At 37.5% G+C, this 20,752-nt stretch overlaps 1 protein-coding gene across 6 annotated transcripts in view; it reads left to right on the top strand.

Moving 5' to 3' along the window:
- AK9 (adenylate kinase 9) overlaps positions 1–20,752 on the top strand; it is a 128,013-nt gene that overhangs the window by 87,365 nt on the left and 19,896 nt on the right. For all 6 annotated transcript variants that reach the window (XM_049092455.1, XM_049092456.1, XM_049092454.1 and 3 more), the window contains 6 exons: positions 1,166–1,385; positions 5,592–5,657; positions 13,363–13,569; positions 13,924–14,142; positions 17,513–17,726; positions 20,442–20,643. In XM_049092455.1, the coding sequence (XP_048948412.1) occupies positions 1,166–1,385; positions 5,592–5,657; positions 13,363–13,569; positions 13,924–14,142; positions 17,513–17,726; positions 20,442–20,643 (1,128 nt within the window). The remainder of the gene's footprint in view (positions 1–1,165; positions 1,386–5,591; positions 5,658–13,362; positions 13,570–13,923; positions 14,143–17,512; positions 17,727–20,441; positions 20,644–20,752) is intronic.

The raw sequence follows: 20,752 nt of genomic DNA, 5'->3' as shown, positions 1-20,752 counted from the left end.
ATATGTGAGAAGCAAGAGGGGGCTGGAGGAGCAGTCCAAGTATCTCTGAAGTTTGGTACCTGAATACCAGTGAGTCAGAGGCAAGAGCAGTGTGGAAGGGTAACAATGAGTATGATTTTTGACAGTATGATACGTATACAATTCCTGAAGGGCACTTCAATGAAGGAACTAAGAAACCTTTTGAAAATTCTGAATTGAAACTCAGAAGTTGGGTATAGAGGTAGAGCTTGACAAAGAAGTGACAGCTGGAACAGTAGAGATGAAATTGTTCCTCACGGAAGAGACATTGGTGAAGGCATCCTTAAGGAAAAAGGCATACATCTTAGAGCCAAAATATAAAAATCTGCCCACTTACTAAGACAGGAAACATTTTTAAATGTCAGATAAGGACTCAAACTGTCAAATGTTCATAGAAGTCCTGTGAAGAAGACAGCATATATTTAAATATAAATACCTAAAAGAAGTCAAATTTTAGGTAAACGGGATAAATTCTCATTCAAAAGGAGATCAATATCGACTCTTTCAAGTAAACAAAACCAAGTTCTTAAAGCCTGGTTGTTTAATAATGAAAATATAGCCATGTTCCAGTTATTTTTCTGATCCTTATCATTTCCTCTTACCTGGACAAGTTTTCTAATTCTATTTGAACATAATCATCTAACATATATGGGCCAGGTTGCCTACATTAGTAATTGTCATTGATCATAAGGGGATCCAGGAAAGAGGGTAAAAACTGTCTCATGAAAGGAAGCATCACGAGAAGAAAAACTGCACAAAGGTGGAACCCCACTAGAGGCAGGCTAGCCAAACCTACCTTTACATAAGGGTGATACAGTCATTAGGCTGGGCATGCCTCCCAAGCAGAGAACTTATTTTCTCTTACTTTTTCACTAAATATTTAAGACTATTTACAATATAAGAGAACTTATCTATATTATGAACAGAAGTATAAAATATTATTTTAATCTAATTCAATACATTTGGGAGAAGACATACCATGCTTACCCAAGTAGAAATATTAAATGAAATAAAAGATACTACAGTAAACTTCTAAAACTATTCATTTCACATCTTATATAAAGTTGTGATTTATTAATTTTTTAATTTTAAATCAATATTTATAAGGCAATATTTTAAGTGAATAAATTATGAAATTTCCACCAAGTTCCACAGGTTTTATATTAGATGGTTTCCCACGATATCCTGAGGAGGCCCTGTTTCTGGGGGAACATGGATTTTTCCCAGATGTTGCTGTTTTTATACAAGTCGATGATCAAGATATTTCTGATCGACTCCTTCCTTCTCAAATGGAAAAGTGGAAACAGAAACAAAAGAAGAAATTAGAAAGGAAAAAACTCATCAAAGAAATGAAGGCTAAAATCAAGGTATGTATCCAATAAAAAATATGGGAGTAAATTTAGTCAACATCTGTTCAAGTTATAAAATGGTCTTTCACAGTCAATATGAAAACACTTTTTATCAAATATTAACACTATTTTTAATTAAATAGTTAAAAATTATTTGAGACCCATGTGATTTGCAATATGTTAATACTTTTCTCTACAACACGTCTTTAAAATTAAAGATAGTGGCAGCACAAACATATCCTATACCAGACACAGGAGAGAAGTAGAAGGAGAAGCAACATAAAGAATTAAAATTTTTTAAAAAAAGAATTAAAATTTTGATGGCTTTTTCACTAGTTCTTGGAGTGATGCTACCATCCAACATGGCCATGTTAGCCTACAATGAAACAGATCCATATATCAATATAGGATATTTTTTCTAAAACTGAAATCTGGGGAGTATTACATAAAATGCTCAAAAGTGTCATAGGGAATCCAGCCATTCTACTTCTAGGAACTCATCTAACAGAAATGAAAATGGATCCCCATAAAAATGTATATATGAATGTCCATAACAGCATTATTCATAACAGCCAAAAAGTGAAAAACATCCAATATCCATCAACTGATGAATAGATAAACAAAATGTGGTAGCTAGGGTACAACTGCATTCCCACCGAAGATGGTGAGATAATAGCCTCCTGAATTCATCTCCTCCCACAGACAAACTGAATCCACGGCTATACATGAAGCAGCTCCTTCTGAAAGAAATCCAGAAACTACCTAAGTGACTTGTACACATTGGGCAAAGGAAAAATACCCATATTGCCCAGATCAAAACAGTTGCTACCTGAGACTCCAGCTTCCAGTCAGCCTATGCAGTGTGTGATCCTCCCCTTTGAGACACTGACAGGTTGTGGCACACCCTTCAACTATTGGGAGCCACGGAGAACAAAGCAAGTAGCTTGGGCAATCACAAAGACTTGAGAGACAGCCAAGAACTCAGTCCAGGCTGATTGATAAGATTCATCTCCTACGCAGGGCCACTCTGTGAGACTAAGAGATGTGGCTTCTTAACCTAATGTGCAGAAAACACAGAGTCAAAGAAAATGAAGAAAGAAATATTCTTCAAACAAAAACTCCAGAAGTAGACTTCACTGAAACAAAGATAAGTGATTTACCTGATAAAGGGTTCAAAATAATGTTCATAAGATGCTCACAGGGTCCGGAGAACAATGCATGAACCAAGTAAGAATTTCAAGAGAGTGATTGAAAAAATATATGAAAGTACCAAATGGAAATCACAGAGCTGGAGAATACAGTAACGGAACTGAAAAATTCAATACAGAGGTTCAATAGCAGACTAGACACATAGATCAATGGAACAGAACAGGTAGCCCAGAAATAACCCCATGCCCAAATTATCAATTAATTTACAAGCAAAAATCCAAAGATACATGATGGAAGACAGTTTCTTTAGTAAATCCTGGGAAAACTGGACAGCTACATACAAAAAAATGAAACTGGACCCCTATCCTATACTATACACAAAAAGCAACTCAAAATGGATTAAGGATTTGAATATAAGACCTGAAACCAATAAACTTCTAAAAGAAAACATAGGGGGTAAGCTCCTTGACATTGTCTTGGCAGTTATTTATTTATTTTTGGACTTGACACCGAAAGCAAAAGTCAACAAATGGCAACTAATCAAACTAAAAGGCTTTCGCACAACAAGGAAGCCATCAAGGGCAAGAGAAAATGTTTACAAGTCATATCTGATTTGCATCTGATTAGGGGTTAAAATCCACAAAATATGAAGAACTTACATAGCTTAATGGCAAAAAAAAAAAAAACCCACACAATCTGATTTAAAAATAGATTAAAAATCTGAAAAAAATTCAGAGGCTGTGAATAGACATTTTTCCAAAGAAGACATACAGATGGTCAATAGGTACATGAAAAAGTGCTCGGTATCAATAATCATCAGGGAAATGCAAATCAAAAGTACAATGAGAGGGATGCCTGGGCAGTTCAGGGGTTGAGAATCTACCTTCAGCTCAGGGCATGATTCTGGGGTCCTGGGATCAAGTCCCACGTCAGATTCCCTGCGTGGAGCCTTCTTCTCCCTCTGCCTGTGTCTCTGCCTCTCTCTCTTTCTCTCTCTCTCTCTCTCATGAATAAATAAATAAAATCTTAAAAAAAAAGTACAATGAGATATTACCTTACTCTTATTAGAATGGCTGTCATCAAAAGACAAGAGATAACAAATGTTGGCTGGACTGTAGAGAAAAGGAAATCCCTGGCACTGTTGGTGGGAGTGTAAACTGGTACAACCACTGGGGAAAATAGCTTGGAAGTTTCTCAAAAATTTTAAAATACAACTATTTTATGATCCAGAAGTCCTACGTCTGAGTGTATATCCAAAGGAAATGAAAACAGGAGATGGAAGAAAGATCAGCACTCTCGTGTTCCTTGCTGCAGCCTTTATACGATAGCCAAAATATGGAAGCAGCCTAAATGTCTGTCAATGGATGAATGGATAAAAAAGATGCTGTATTTACAATGGGCTATTATTCAGCCATGAGAAAGAAGGAAACCCTGCCACTTGCCAACATGGGTGGAACTTGAGGGTATTATGCAAAATGAAATTAGCCAGACAGAGAAAGACAAATAGTACATGGTATCATTTACATGTGGAATGTAAAAAAAATTCAAACTCATGGAAACAGAGAGTAGAAAAGTGGTTGCCAGGGGCTGAGGGGTGGGGGAAATAGGGAGAAGTTGGTAACAGGTACAAACTTTCAGCTATAAAATGAATAAGAGCTGAGGAGCTAATGTATAACATGGTGACTATAGTTGGTAACATCGAATTGTGTAGTCAAAATTTGCCAAGAGACTAGAACTTAAATGTTGTCACACACACACACAAAAAAGGGCAAATATTGAGGTGATGGATGTGTTCATTAAATGGGAAGAGTCCTTTTAAAATGTATACCTATATCAAATCATCACAATATACACTTTAAATATCTTACAGTTTGGGGCATCTGGGTGGTTCAGTCGGTTAAGCATCTGCCTTCACCTCAGGTCTTGATCCCAAGGTCCTGGAACTGAGCCCCACGTCAGGCTTCCTGCTCAGCGGGGAGCCTGCTTCTCCCTCTCCCTTTGCCTGCTGCTCCCCCTGCTATGTGCTCCCTCTCTCTCTCTCTCTGTCAAATAAATAAAAATAAAATCTTTAAAAAATCAATAAATATCTTACAATTGCATAAAGCTGGATGAATGAATGAATAGATGTGTGGAATATCCATATAATGGATACTAGTCAGTATTAAAAAAGAACAAACTTTAGATAACACACTACAACATGGATGAAAATCATAATGCTTAGTGAAAGAAGCCAGGTCAAAAAAGAATCGTCCATACCATATGATTCATTCCATGTGTAAGACGTGTCTTAAAAAGGCAAATCTCTAGATCTAGACAAGGTTAAAAAGAATGAGGCTTTCAGATCTGGAACTAGGAAGACGAAGATGGGACATGAAAGCAGTGTGAAGTAACATGAAGGGCTTCCACGCTGAAGAGAGCTTGTGGTTGGTCCACGTGTCCACAGGGAAGGAACAACCTTGGCAGGAGGAAGGTATGGGGAGATGTATTTTGTTATTAGTAAATTTCACAAAACAAAACAAAACAAAAAAACCCCACCGAGATCAAAGGCATTGAGCTATTTGTCAGTAAATCAACTAATCAATTAGTTCCAACTCTCAGAGATACTGACTTAAATGGTGTAATACACTATTAGGCTGTATTTTATTAGCGTGATAAAAGATTATCAAACATTTTCAACACATTGCTTCCAAGTACTTCCCTATTTCTCCAGGTACGTAATCTGCCTCTTTACCAAAGCAAACAAATAAATAATAAATTCCAAATGGTAGTCTAAAGTTTGTAGAAAGAATGTCTGTTCCCAGGTGCTGTTTATGGCTCTGGAGGGAAATACCTCATCAGAAGCTCCAGAGGTTCAAGGACGTAGTAGGATAATGACCACCATCCCATGGTTTTCTGGAAAGTTTACCATTCTTCCGTCCAAATGTTATTCCCACTTTGGGTATATATTATATATATTCTTTCCAAAGTGGGAATAACATTTGGACGGAAGAATGGTATATATATATATATACCAATACACAAAAAGTAATTGTATCATTATCCATTAAAAGTTCTAAATGTCTCTTTCTTTAACAGGATGATATGATTTCTAAAAGAAGGGCTGAACTTATAGCAGAGAGAGAAAAAAAACAGAAAGGGGAGGTAAGTAAATAATAAAAGGGTTGCTTTTTTTTAAAAAGGCAGACTATCCATAGTATAATATTTCTATATTATATATGTTTTTATATATCAATAGTATAAAATCAAAAGATGCTTAGAAAAAGTCTTGAAGTCCACAGAGTTCATGTTTGAGTAGTAAGATTGTATATCACTTTTATCTTTAGTTTTTTTGTTACCCCAAAGTTGTCTGCAGTGACCTTTTATTATTTTTATTATCAGAAAAATGAACCTTTTTAAAGGAAAGAAAACCACCAGAGGGGTTTAAAATAATCAAATTCAAAATATAATGCGAAGGTAAACTATGCTTCTTTTTTGCATTTTCATTTTTGCCTTTCACACTTGCAGCCCATGCCACAGGGAGATAGGCTGGGAGCCTGGGGTTGGGGTCTAGACACGGAGTCTATGCCTCTGCGCTGGGCCTAAAACATAGATTATGTTGAGATAAAGAATGGAACGAGGCAGAGCCTGTGAACCCTCAGACTTCTATATTCTGCCGGATACTCGGTGCAGCTCCTTTTCTCCATCTGCTGATTTTTCAAAAAGATAAACCCTGAGGCTGGTGGATTCTGTTTTGTTTGGAGAGGAGCTGTGCCCGAAATGACCTAGCTGACCGCAGTGCTACTGCCCCGCTTACTGGGTACAGAATTGAAGAGGGGTGTGTGCTAGACACGCTAGTTCTGCAGTCACCTGAGGCTCCTGTCTATATGGGCAGCTTACAGGTCGTCCCTGTAACCAAGGCCAACAGTAAGGTGGTTCCCAGCTCCTGCCATTTCCTCCTGGCATAAAGCACCCTGTACCCTCTTTTCAAGACTGACTCTTCCAGGATCTGATTTCCATCTGTATATGAAGGTTCGACCCCACAAGGGGAAGGAGAAGAGAGGAATCACAGGAGATAGGACTTGCCACACATGGAACCGTGTATCCCCCTCGTATGGACATGCTGGTCCTAAGTACAGGGACCGCTGATACCAAGCACCCCAACCGTAACAGGGGGTCAAAACATTGCAGAATAGGGGCGGGAACAATTGTTTCCTTGTCCAAAGTATCTACAACCAAAAGTAGGCCTAAAACCATTAGCCTGAGAAAGTTGTGGCACCGTCTAAGGACCAAGTACCCTCCTCTCCATTATTGGCCCGAATCTGCACTCATCCAGCCAGCCAGTCAGCCGGTCTGTCAGCAAACCTTAATCTGACCTCTCACTGCATGCCTGATGCTACTCAGACACTGGAGGATCAGCCATGAACAGAACTGTCAGAAGCTTCTGGCCTCATTCTACTGTTCATTCCCTGAACAAACATGTTCCGAAATTCTACTCTGTTCAAGGAGTCATACTGAGGTTTAGGATTTTTTAAAAAGTAATAATAAAATAAAACCCCATGTCCTAACCTGAGCTCAAGCATAGTTAACTACCTCCAGCCCTTGGGAATCCCTAGTGGTCCCCTTAAGAATCACCCCACTTGTCTCAGCAACATATTACCAAAACACTCCAGATTTTGGGGTTCTTGCTGACTTTGTTCACTGCCAGCTCCCCAGTATGCAACATAGTGCTGACACATAGTAGGCACTCAACAGTTGTTTTGCTGCTGTTGTATAACCTTGAGCAAGTTTCTTAATTTCTCTAAACCTAGGTGTTTTTCATTGTAAGGTAGAAAAAAAGTTAATAATACCTAGTTTCCTGAACTAGGAAAGTTTCCTGAACTTTAATTTTTCTTCTTTGCTATTGTTTACTTAAATCTGCTTTTTCTTAAGAGAGTTACTTTTTTTCATTTTATTTATTTGAGAGAGAATGAGGGAGAGAGCTAGAGAGAGCACAAGTAGGGTAAGGGGCAGAGGGAGAGGCAGGCTCCCCACTGAGCAGGGAGCCTGATGCAGGGCTCGATCCCAAGACCCTGGGATCATGACCTGAGCCAAAGGCAGACACTTAACCTACTGAGCCACCCAGGTGCTCCAAGAGAGTCAATTTTCAGGATAAATTTTAAATGTTCTTAATTTATCATTTTTTCTATTTGTTAACATTAGACTAGTGGGATTTCTTACTATTTTTCATTCAAAAATTCAATATTCTATCCTTATAAATCAAGTGGGTTTTTGTAAACTGTTAGCTCTCCTGAGACTTACTCTTACAAAACTGGCTGTGTATCCCACGCAATTAATTTATACAAACTGACTTTGGGAAGATAATTCCTGAGATTTTTGATGAATCAAAGATGAAAATTGTGTATTGATTTTTTTTAACTCCTTTGATGAGAATTTTACATGTCTTACTATTGACTCAAAGGAAGACTAAACCAAATGCAGCGTCTCAAGGGTCACACAGTGTGGTTGCCGTAATCAGTTAATGTGATACCCTGACTCGAATCCATGCTGACTCTACACAGACCTACAATGGAAAGCAAGCAATGGAGCTTGCTTTCATGAACAGAACCGGAGCCTTCTCATCATTTGCCTTTTGTAAGGCATGTGCAGCTCCGTGACTCACCTTTTCACAGCTAATTGGAGAACCACATGCAAATAAAGCCCTTCCCAGGTTTGCCTTCTCCTCCTTAACAAAAACCGTTGCCCGTCCTATCTGAATTTTTTGCAGCAGGTAACAGATTTTTAATGTCAGAAATTACTTCTGTCTCATGGGGACTGCCTGCTTTAATTTTGTAGGAAAATGTCGCCATCTGGTGGAACTTCAGGCTCCCAGTGTGACTAAAGAATATTCTAAATACAATCACTTAGTAGAGAGATTTTGTTTGCATACTTTCCAACTCCACCGAGGCCTTGCATCTACTCCTGGTCCTTACTCCAGAATCTTGGCTCTCTTCCTCTTCCCCGGCTCCTTCTCTGGTGCCTCAATCTCTTGAGCTGTAGATAGCCACAGATAGGAGAAAGCCATAAAGAGCCAGGACAAGGAGCCAGAGCCGCAAGTCAGCAGAACTGGGAGGGACTACACCCAGGTGAATAGTTCATAGAGATAAATACCTTCAGTACTAAGGGGAAGCCAAAGTCAGGGTCCAAATGATGTTGAAACAAGGCTCAGGACCAAGCACCAGGCCAAGACCATCCTTGAGGCCTTCCAGGGACGAGACAGAGCGTATGGGTCCAAAGGTCTATGTGCAGAGAGCTCTTTGGGATGGATCAGAAAGCAAAGGTGTGTCTGAAGGATAGAGGTTGGGGATTGAGGGTTTTTTTAAAGTTTTTATTTAAATTCGAGTTAGTTAATATACAGTGTATTATTAGTTTTACATGTACGATATTGTGATTGAACACTTCCATGCATCACCTGGTGCTCCTCACAAGCGCGCAAGTCTATACTTCTCTTCTCTCCATTTCTTCCTATCTCCTTTCCTTCCTAGTTGTAAGAATTCTGAGTGTAATCTCCATCACCCTCCTAACATAAACTTTTTAAAAAAGATTTTATTTATTTATTCATGAAAGACACACACACACAGAGAAGCAGAGACACAGGCAGAGGGAGAAGCAGGCTCCATGCTGGGAGCCCGACGTGGGACTCAATCCCGAGTCTCCAGGATCATGACCTGAACCAAAGGCAGACACTCAGCCACTGAGCCACCCAGGTGCCCCCTGGCATAAACTTCTACTCAGTTGTAGCCTTGCCCCTACCTTTCTACCTTTCCCTACTCATAGAAATTTATGAGAGAGCTTATCCCAAATCTAGTCCTATTTCTCAGAGACCATGAATTTTATTTGTTTTCTGTTTGTCCTCTTTATTTTCTCTTTTCCTCTCCCAGCCATCTCTGGGATTGTTTGAATCCCATTTTATTTATCTATTGACTTTTTAGTTATACCTCTATGTATTATTTTGTAATGGTTGCTCCCTATTACATATACATCCTTAGTTTTTCCCGCTCTACTTAGAGTCAATATATTCCATGTAATACTGTAGAAACCTGTGACTGTAGAAGTCCATTTACACCCACCTCCACCCTTTATGCTCTACTTGTCATTTGTTTTACAACCAAATATATTATAAACTCCATAAGAAAAAAATTGTAAAAATTGTAGTTTTTGCTTTAAACAGTCATATGTATTTTAAATATATTAAGAGGAAAATAAGTCCTTTACATTTATACATTTATACATTTCTGTTGCTCTTCATTCATTCTTCATTCATTCCTGTGGTGTGATGGAAACCAGAGGGATGAGAATAATGTGGTCATTTGAGTTATTTTCCCGTTACTTGACTGTTTTCATGATTTTATCTGTAACTTTGCTTTTCAATAGTTTGATTATGATATGCCTACATGTCATTTTCTTCATATTTATCTAGTTTGGGATTCACTAAACTTCTTCAATCTGTAAATTTATGTGTTTCACTAACTTAGGGGAACTTTGGACATTATTTCTTCAAATGTTTCTTCTGTCCTATTTGCTCTCTGTCTCCTTCTGAAAATCAATTTCACATAGGTTATCATTCACTGTTGTTCCAGGGGACCTTGGGGCTGTTGATTTTTTCAGTCTTTTCTCTCTTCTTTAAGTTAGATCATTTATTGTGATCTATCTTCAAATTCACTGATTCTTCCCTCTTTCATCTCCAGTCTATTAACCCCATCTGATAACTTTTAAAATTTCAAATACTGTAGTTTTTAGTTCCAAAATTTCCATTTGGTTTGTTTTTATATTTTTTAGTCCCTCCTGAGATTTCCTATCTTTTCATTTATTGTGAGTGTATTTTTCTTTTCCTCATTGGTCATAGAGATAACAACTGCTTTAAAGTTCTTGTTTGGGGTCACTGGGGTGGCTCAGGCAGTTAAGTGTCCGCCTTCAGCTCAGGTCATGATCCTGGGGTCCTGGGATTCAGCCCCCCATGGGGCTCCCTACTCAGAGGAGAGTCTGCTTCTTTCTTTGTCTCTCCCTCTGCCTCTCACCCTGCTTGTGCTCGCAGTCTCTCTCTCTCAAATAAATAAATGAAATCTTAAAAAAAAAAAAAAGAAACAAAGAAAACATTTTTAAAATGCAGGAATGGCTAAATAAGAATAAAAAGATGTATGTTTTTATATGGAAAGAAATTTAAATGCATTGCTAGATTATATTTTTAAAAAGCAAGTTGTACAATATAGAATGATCCCATTTATGTGTAAAATATAATTTTGTATGTGCAGGAGTATGAAGGGTGTAAACATCTAAAGGATCTTAACCAAGTTGTTAACCAAAATTATTTCTAGGAAGGAAAATGGAGATAGAGATAGAGAGTGTGAAAGGAAATATTTTTACCCTATATAATGTTATATAATTTTATCCTTTTAGCAAAAATGAATTTATTTTTTTCATTTTTTTTAAAAAAGACTTTATTTATTTATTTTAGAGAGAGAGTGAGGGGAGGGAGAAGAAGAGAATCTCCAGCAGACCCCATGCTGAATACAGCACCTGAATCAGGGCTCTATCCCACAACCCAGAGGTCATCACCTGAGCTGAAATCAAGAGTCAGGCACCCAACCATTTAAGCCAACCAGACACTCCAAAATGAATCTATTTTTAAACTTACATAGTTTTTTTTTTAATTAACAAACAAGTTGGAAGAACTATTAAGTAGAGCCAAAAAGAGGTGAGTACAAGTTCATCTAGAACTGAGATGTCCCTGGTTTGCAGTGTGTATTCATCCCACCATACTTCCAATGATCCTTAGAAAATCAAATCTCAGGATTTGATTTGATTTGATTTGATTTGATTTGATTTGATTTTTTTGCCAAAGGGAAAGGAAAAGGAAAAAGTAGCAAGAGAACCAAATGGTTTCAAAATTCACGCAAACAAACAGAACTGAAAACCACCGCCCCATAGCCAAACTCCTTTCAGAGAGAAAGGAGCCTCCACACAGAGCAGGAAGCGACCTAATCCCCTCATCTTCCTCCCTGCACCTGCAAGGCCAAATCCCAGCTCAAGGTTCTCTTTAAAGGAACCAGAGTCTAATCAGTAGAAAGATGAGGAAACAGGGGTTAAGCAGGAGATTGCAAGCAAGAGATAATGAAAGCGCAAATAGTGGGGCAGTTCGGAAAAGGAGAGAGTCTAGGGCATTGTTTAGGATTACAGTCCTTGGAAACTGGATGTACAAAGATGGAAGGAAAGGAGTTAGGAAAAGTTCTGGTTTCCAACCTAAAGTTAGTGCTCCAACTGATACAAGGAATACTTCAGGGGGAAAAGAGTGTCACAGCAGTGTAGGAGGATAAATGTTAAAGCCTGTACAGCACCACCTAGTACCGATATCCTGCCATGGTCTTTAATAATCATTTATGTATTATTTTTCTTTCTTCAGATGGGCTATAAACCCCTGAAGGGATAGACTGTTCTGTTAATACAGTGCTTTATGCAAAGTGACAAGTAATAGCTATCGTGACACAATAATAGCTGTCATTTCATGCTTACCACGTGCTGACTTTTCTAAATAAGGACTTTGCATGTATTAAGTAATTTAATTCTACCGTCATCCCTGTGAGATAGGTACTTTTATTATTCCTATTTCACAGATGAGGAAACTGATCTTGTCCAAGCTAAAACAGCTAGTGATTTATTCTCCTTGAGTTCCACTAAATATTGTTACTGAAGACTACCAAAAAGATGTAACGTTCACGGATGGGGCTAGAGAGTATTAGCTAAGTGAAATAGTCAGTCTGAGAAGGGCAAATACCAAATGATCTGACTCATATGTGAAGTTCAAGAAGCAAAACAAATTAGCAAAGGGAAAAAAGAGAGAGAGAAATCAAGAAACAGACTCCTCTTCGCGACTTCCATGGTGGAAGTCTACCAACCTGCAGTGGATGGTCCTGTGAAACTGCTCCAGCTTCCAGATCAAGAGGAACAAGCAGACATACAGTGCCCAGCCCAATAACCAACCTGAAGGCTCACAACTTCTCGCACCAAATGGGCAGACTCACCACAAGGCTGTGGGTGTGGAGCCAGCCGCCCACCACAGAGATGTAGTGGTGGTCATGAAACAGAGATCTAACCAGTGAAAACTTGCCACCTCCAACATGTGAACTACCATGAACAAGAATGTGTGGGCCCTCAGCAGCATCAGGCGCATGATCCACAAGAACCAAATATGGCCCAGATCTGCACATGGCTGCTATTTGCAGAGCCAGTGGCATCCTGAGCACCAGGAGCCTGTGATGGTGAAGAGGGAGATGGCACTCCAGTAAGAACTCCTGAGCCCCCCACCCCCAAAGCAATGGAGATATCAACCACATGGGGAGGTGGATGGAAGAAGAAGAAGAAACAGACCCTTAATTACAAAGAACAAACTGATGGTTACCAGAGGGGAGGTGGATGTGGGAATGGGTTAATCAAATGATGGGGATTAAGAAGTGCACTTGTTGTGATGAGCACCAGGTGATGTATGGAATTATTGAATCACTATATTGTACACCTGAAACTAACATAACATATGTCAACTAACTGGAATTAAAAGAAAAATTCTACATAAACAAGTGTAACTTTCTGGCAACCATAGGCATAAATAGGATTTAATATCTTGCTTATGTATTTACTTCGGGATCAGTATGGTGTCAGAATCTTAAAGGAATGAAATTTCTGGATGCCAGATACTTAAAATTGTACTGTGTACTCAATGAACGTTGCCATACCAGCCAATCTTCAGCTACATAAAATACTCCAAATGATTAGTTAGCAGAGTGGTTTGTTGCATATTTTATATATATATAGTGAAAGAGAATATTTTCTTCCTTAGATTAGTAGAGAAGATGAAGACTTTAGTGAAGAAGAGCCTGAAGAAGATGAAGATGATATTGACAACATCCTTGAAGATGAATTTCCAAAAGATGAGGAAGTGATGAGCGAGGAAGATGAAGAACAGGAAATTGATGCACTTGAACGCCTGAGAGGTGAACTGGGAGAAAAATTTGAAGCAGATATGAATAATTTACAAGTAATACAGGTTATTACTTTTCCTTCATTTTCCATAATTCAAAATGTAACATTTGAGAATGAAACAAACGCAACTTGGTTTATGCCTTGGTTCCTTTTTAATGTTTCAAAAGAAATGTGTATTTTAGGGCTATCTTCCCTTTTGCTGGCACCACCTGCATTGTTTCATGAAAACAAGTGAATAAATCAAGGGCAACATGGAAGCCACATGGAGTCAAAAGTTTTAGCTGCCAATATGCAGCCACTCAGAAGCTGAAAAACTTTTGTTCTTTTGACTGAAGTAGTCAGTTACCAGCAATGTCTATGTACTGTGACCAGATTTCGTTCCATTAAAAATATTAGGTTTTATTTTTTTTTTCATCAGGATGAACTTGAGAAGCTTTTGATACCAGTAATTCTGATTAATGGAGCTCGGAAAATCCACATTGTACAATATAGTATGAATTTGAAACTGAAGCCACTGGTGGAGAATCGTGAGAGTATTTTTGAAAAATGTTATCCAATAGCATCACACCTGGCCCAGAAAATGCTTAGCTATACCTATAAGTATATAAGTGCATTTGGCTACTGGGACCCTGTGAAGGTAATGTCAGCAAATGCATCTAAAGACTATGTATGTTCTTTCTTTTATTTTTAAAATATGTCTAAGAAGACAGAGGATAATTTCAAAAATTATAAGCATTGTACAGTACTCTTAAAAACATGATTGTTTTCTTTCTCAAGTATGAACAGTAATCAAAGGGATTCATTTCTTTCATCTACTTCTATAGAGATAACACAATTCCAACTTGGTTTTAACTTTGTAGCTGAAGATGGGTAGCTGAAGATAGCTCTAAAGAGCCAACCTCAAAAAAAATAAATAAATAAATAAATAAATAAATAAATAAATAAATAAATATAAAGCGCCAACCTCTGGTAATAATTTGCCACTTAATTTTAGGCAAGTCATTTAATGGAACTAGGGTCTCAGACCCTGTACTAAGATCTAGTTCTGTACTAAGAGCCTGCCTGGTTCCTTACCTTTAAGATGAAAGAATAATCCCACCAAGGCCACTGTGATCAAATCTGAGAGTATAAAGTCCTCTGGAAAGTGTGAGACACAATATAAAATGTGACATCAGCGTTCATAATAAGCATTTCTAAGTACCATATTTTTATGCAGTGTGGACAGATTTAATCCAGTTGGAATTCATATTATGCTGAGTGAAGTAAGCCAGTCAGAGAAGGACAAACATTATATGTTCTCATTCATTTGGGGAATATAAATAATAGTGAAAAGTAATCTCAAATGTGGGATGATTTTCAACAAATCTCAACCAAGAACATGCCAACCTCTGTTCTAGTCCTGGGAATAGAGTATTGGACAAAATAGACAAGGTTTCTTTTGTCTTAAAGTTTATATTCTAGTTGGATTGGGGAGACAGGATAAGCAATAAATAAGTAAACATACAAATATCTTGAGATGATATTAAGTTCTATAAAAACAATTTAAAAATGTCATGCAATAGCGACTTGTTCGCTTGACCTGTGTACTTTCTTATTTCCATCAGTGACATTGCACAGTGGAGAAGATCATGGCCTCTGGAGCCAGATTTTCTGAGTTCAAAACCACTACTTATTAGATGAGTGACCTTGAACAAATTACTTAACCTCTCCGAGTCATTCTATTTGCATAATGGGAATAAGAATAGTCCCTATCTTACAATATTGTTACAATGATTAAATGAGTTAATTACTGTAAAGTGCTTACAACAGTGTTTGGCTTTTTCTAAGTTCTCAACAAAAGTTATTGTTGTTATTAATATATATTACTGTTATTGGTCACAGAGAAAAAGTATTTTTGGAGGATGGGATCCAAAATGGAGCCATGTGCATTTACTGGAAACCTCCTTCCTGGTTGATATTGACACAATCAATTTCAGTTCTACTTAATTGTGCCATCTTCTTTATCTTAGCTGTAGAATGTCAAGAGAAACCTTTTCAAATATCATGCTGGAGGATAGAGACCTATGACAGTGCCCTCCATAGAAAATTGGATAGAGTTAAACGTGTATTAGAATCACCTAGAAAGCTTTTGAAAGATAGTCCTGCCCTTCTCTCTGAGATGAGCAAGAAAGGGGAAGAAGTAGACAAAGTCAGAACCCTATTTAGGGAGAAACGGCTCGTGTCCAAACATAATTAGGATTATACAAAAATGCCTTGTGGAGAAAGGAGTTCATGGTCATAGGAGGGGTTTAAGCATAAAAGTAATCATTTTTTCAGGGCTGTTTGGGAATCTTTCTGGGCGCATGACAGTTTGATATTTCTTATTTGATGACACCATGGGTATTCTGGCCTATAGAAGAGAAAGGATACATGCTAGGGATTTTGAGCAATAGCAGAAACTACTGCAAGGACTCTCACTTAATTTGGTAATTTAAAATGGAATCATTAGACTTTCAGCTTTTTTTACTACCAAATATAATATATATAGCAGACATTCCCACATCACCCCTGAGTTTCTTCTTATACCCAGCATTTACTCCAGCCCAAAAATGATGACATTGACAATACCATTGACCTGTGACAACTGTCTTGGGGTAGCTCTGGGTAAGGAGTGATACAGAACCGTACTGCTTCATACCTATGGGCTGATACTTGGCCATCTGATGCTCTAAAAAAAAGATATCCAGACCTAACATCAATTAATTGCCCAGTTTTCATCCTGAACTAATGCAAATAGGTGGAAATATTCCTCCCACTCCATTCCTCTATCTATACGTTAAGCAGCCTTTCAGGTATTTTTCCCTTTTGTTGCTGCTCTTGATGTTTATGTGAGTGGGATTTTGCCTATAGAAAATGTGGATGAAAAGACTGTGGGATTTGTCCTACCAGTATGCCCCCAAAGATAACCCGGGATCCTGCCTGTATTAACCTCCTCGGGTGCCATGACAAAGTACTACAGACTTGGTGGCTCAAATGACAGAAATGTATTTTCTCACAGTTCTAGAGGCTGGAAATCCAAGATCAAAGTGCCAGCAGGGACAGTTTCTGGTGAGACCTTCCTTCCTGGCTTACAGATTTTCACCTTCTCACTATGTCCACATATGACCTTTCCTCTGAGCTTATGCAACTCCTGGTGTCTCTTCCTCTTCATATAAGGACATGCAGATAGGGCCCCACTCTTATGACCTCAACGTTAATTACCTCCTTAAAGACCCTACCTCCAGTCAATCGGAGAAGGACAAACAGTGTATGTTCTCATTCATTTGGGGAATATAAACAATAGTGAAAGGAAATATAAGGGAAGGGAGAAGAAATGTGTGGGAAATATCAGAAAGGGAGACAGAACATAAAGACTCCTAACTCTGGGAAACGAACTAGGGGTGGTGGAAGGGGAGGAGGGCGGGGTGTGGGGGGGAATGGGTGACGGGCACTGAGGGGGGCACTTGACGGGATGAGCACTGGGTGTTATTCTGTATGTTGGTAAATTGAACACCAATAAAAAAAATAAATTTATTTAAAAATAAATAAATAAATAAAAATTAAAAAAAAAAAAGACCCTACCTCCAAATACAGTCACTTTGGGAATTGAGGCTTCAACCTATGAATTGAGGGGAACACATTTCCATCCATAATACCACCTGTTTGTGAGGATAAATTGGCCCATGGATATATGCAAATAACTTTACACTTCTTGGCAAAAACATACACTAAATACATTATATAGGAAGTAGGAGAACTATAATTGTCATAAACTGAAAGCTATTTAATTAAGATTTCATCAATTGCATGTGGATATAAAATACTTTGTTCTTTCTACACACTTTTTCATAATAATATTTGGCTATAATTATTTTTCTTATATTTTGTAAGAGATTTTCTTATTTTACAAATTTGTTCAAATGGATTTGGGGGAAATGCTCTATAACTTAAAGTTAATTCATGAATTCAATGGTGTATATATATTGCAGCTAAGTGAAGGAGAGACAATCAAACCAATTGAAACTTCAGAGAATCCATTCTATGCTGTAATCCATCGCCAGTATATTTATTTTTTATCTAGTAAGGAAACTAAAGAAAAATTTATGAAGAACCCAATCAAATATATCCGCCAACCCAAACCTAAGCCTACTGTGCCCATTCGGATTGCAATTCTGGGGCCTCCAAAATCTGGAAAAACTACAGGTAAGAGTGTGTTTGCCTTCATTGTTTTTTTTTTTTTTTAATTCCAGAATAGTTAGTATACAATATTATATTCATTTCAGGTGTATGATATAGTGATTCAACAAGTCCATATATTACTCAGTGCTCATCAAGATAAGTGTACTCTTCATCTCCATCACTTATTTCACTTGCCTCCACACCAGCCTTTCCTCTGGGAACCATCTGTTCTCTATAGTTAAGAGTCTGTTTTTGGTTTATCTATTTTTTTTTGTTTGTTTCTTACGTTCCACATATGAGTGAAATCATGTAGTATTTGTCTTAGCATTGTACTCTGCAGATCCATCCATGTTGTTGCAAATGGCAACATGTTCCTTTTTATGGATGAGTAATACTCCACTGTGTGTATAAGTACACAAATATCACCTGTTTTTTATCCATTCATCCATCAATGGACACTTTTTTGATTCCATACCTTGGCTATTGTAAATAATGCTGCAGTAAACATAGGGGTGCATGTATCTTTTCAGATTGGTGTTTTTGTTTTCTTTGGGTAAATACCAAGCAGTGGAATTATTGAATTATGTAGTATTTCTATTTTTAAGTTCTTAAGGAACCTCCATACTGTTTTCCACAGTGGCTGTACCAATTTACATTCTCACTAATAGGGTACTAGGGTTCCCTTTTCTCCTTGCAACATTTGTTGTTTCTTGTCTTGTGATACTAGCCATTCTGACTGGTATGAAGTGATATCTCACTGTGATTTTGATTTGCATTTCCCTGATAATTCCCTGATTGATGTTATGCATCTTTTCATGTGTCTATTGACTATCTGTATGTCTTCTTTGGAAAAATGTCTATTCAGGTCTTCTGCCCATTTTTTAAGTGAATTATTTGGGAGGTTTTTGATATTATTAGGTGAGTTCTAGTAATTATTAGTTGAGTTCTTTACATATTTTGGAAATTAACCCCTTAATGGATATATCTGGTTCAATAGGTTGCCTTTGTGTTTTGTTAATGGTTTTCTTCACTTTTCAAATGTTTTGGTTTGATGTAGTCTGAAAAGTTTATTTTTTGCTTTTGTTTCCCTTGCCAAAGGAAATATGTCCAGAAGAATATTTCTATGGCCAAAGTCCAAGAGATTACTTATATTTTCTTTCAGAAGTTTTATGGTTTTAGATCTTTTTTTTTATGGTTTCAGATCTTACATTTAGGTCTTTAATCCATTTTGAGTTTAGTTTTGTGTATAGTGTAAGTAATACAGTTTTATTCTTTTGCATGTAGCTGTCCAGGTTTCACAACACTATTTATTGAAGAGACTGGCTTTTCACCATTGTGTATTCTTGCCTCCTTTGTCATAAATTAATTGACTGTATACATGCAAGTTTATTTTTGAGCTCTCTACTCTGTTCTATTGATCTATATGTCTGTTTTTGTATCAATACCATATTGTTTTGATTTCTTATTTCTTTGTTGAAAAAGAAGTGAATTTTAATAAGATATCAAATTATAAAAGCTTTATTATTATTAGAACTTAAAAAAATAGGTCTGATTCCATCATTTGTGGCAAAGCTGAGATTAAGGGCTCTGTGGCTCTCACAGGGGCTTCCCACTGGGGTGGCCCTAACTGTGGTCAGCTAATCTGCATTCCATATAAGATAAGATGGGCTCTCTCAGTGTCCTCTACATTCCACTGTCTCCAGACATGATGTATCGGGGTATATAGACCACCACACAGAGCATGTCTACATTTAACAGTTACTGGAAGCCATTGCCTATGGTCTCATTTAGAAAAGTAAAAGGTCAAGGTGAGTCCTCTTTCAACCAATAGAAATATCTATGTAACTTTGGATAAATTATTCCATTTTAGTGGGCATCAGTCCTCTCCTTTATAAAACTAGAATTTCAATATCCATTCTACCCAACTGATGGATCGTTGAAAATATCAAAGTCACAAAAGATAAATTGCCTCATGAGCTGTAAATTACTATTAAAATGTCAGATATGAGGCACCTGGGTAGCTCAGTCAGTTTTGCGTACAACTCCCGATTTTGGCTCAGGTTATGATCTCAGGGTCATGAGACTGAGCCCCTAATTGGACTCCACACTCAACGTGGAGTCTGCTGGAGAGATTCTCTCTCTCCCTCTGCCTCCCCCCCACCCTCCCGCTGCTTATACATATTCTCTCTCTCAAATAAATAAAATATTTTTTAAAGATTAAAAAATAAAACGTCAAGTACACCATTATAATTTTTAAAAAATATTTCATATAGGATTAACTGAGACCTAACTGTTCAGGGGTATGCTATTCTGATTGCAGCATGAAGTCCATGAATGGATAGACAGGGAAATAGTACAGTCCAGTGACACAAGAGCATTAGAGTATTATTTTGTATATAATACCAAATATTAATAATACATGTAGGATGCCATGTAAGGCTCTCAAGATTTTTGCTTCCTTGTGCAGAAGGAAGAAAACACTTAAGTGTTAGTTTGATTATGAAAAAACCCACAGAGTTGGTTCATTAACCAGACCTATCAGCCACATACTTGAAGTACTAATAATGACTGACCTTTGACAAAATTAATTCAATAAAATGTAACAATTTTAATTTTCATAATTTCTTTGGGGAATGTGAAGATTAGGCCACTGCGGATGTCAGTGAACCAGAAATTAAAAATAAGGTTAACTGGTGAATTTGTGAAATGGAGTAAGTTTAAAGTTTTAATGTTTTACAGTGGCCAAAAAAATTTCAAGTGAATATGGCTTAAAGCATTTGTCAATAGGAGAAGCTTTGCGTTATATATTGAACAACCAACCAGACACAGAGCTGGCACTCATGTTAAATTGGCATCTTTATAAAGGAATGACAGCACCTGATGAACTGGCTATTCAAGCCTTAGAAATCTGTCTGATGGAAAGTATATGTAATACTGCAGGGTAAGTGGGGATGGGGATGGGGAAGGAGTTAAATCTTTTAAGAAATTACTAACAGAATTTAAGATACTCATCTTAAACAAGGTTTAAAGCTCTGGTAAAGGCTGTGATC

This window comes from Canis lupus, chromosome 12 (assembly GCF_003254725.2).
Source record: "Canis lupus dingo isolate Sandy chromosome 12, ASM325472v2, whole genome shotgun sequence".
In the NCBI taxonomy this organism is placed as follows: Eukaryota; Metazoa; Chordata; class Mammalia; order Carnivora; family Canidae; genus Canis; species Canis lupus.
This window is presented reverse-complemented; position numbering and strand designations above follow the sequence as displayed.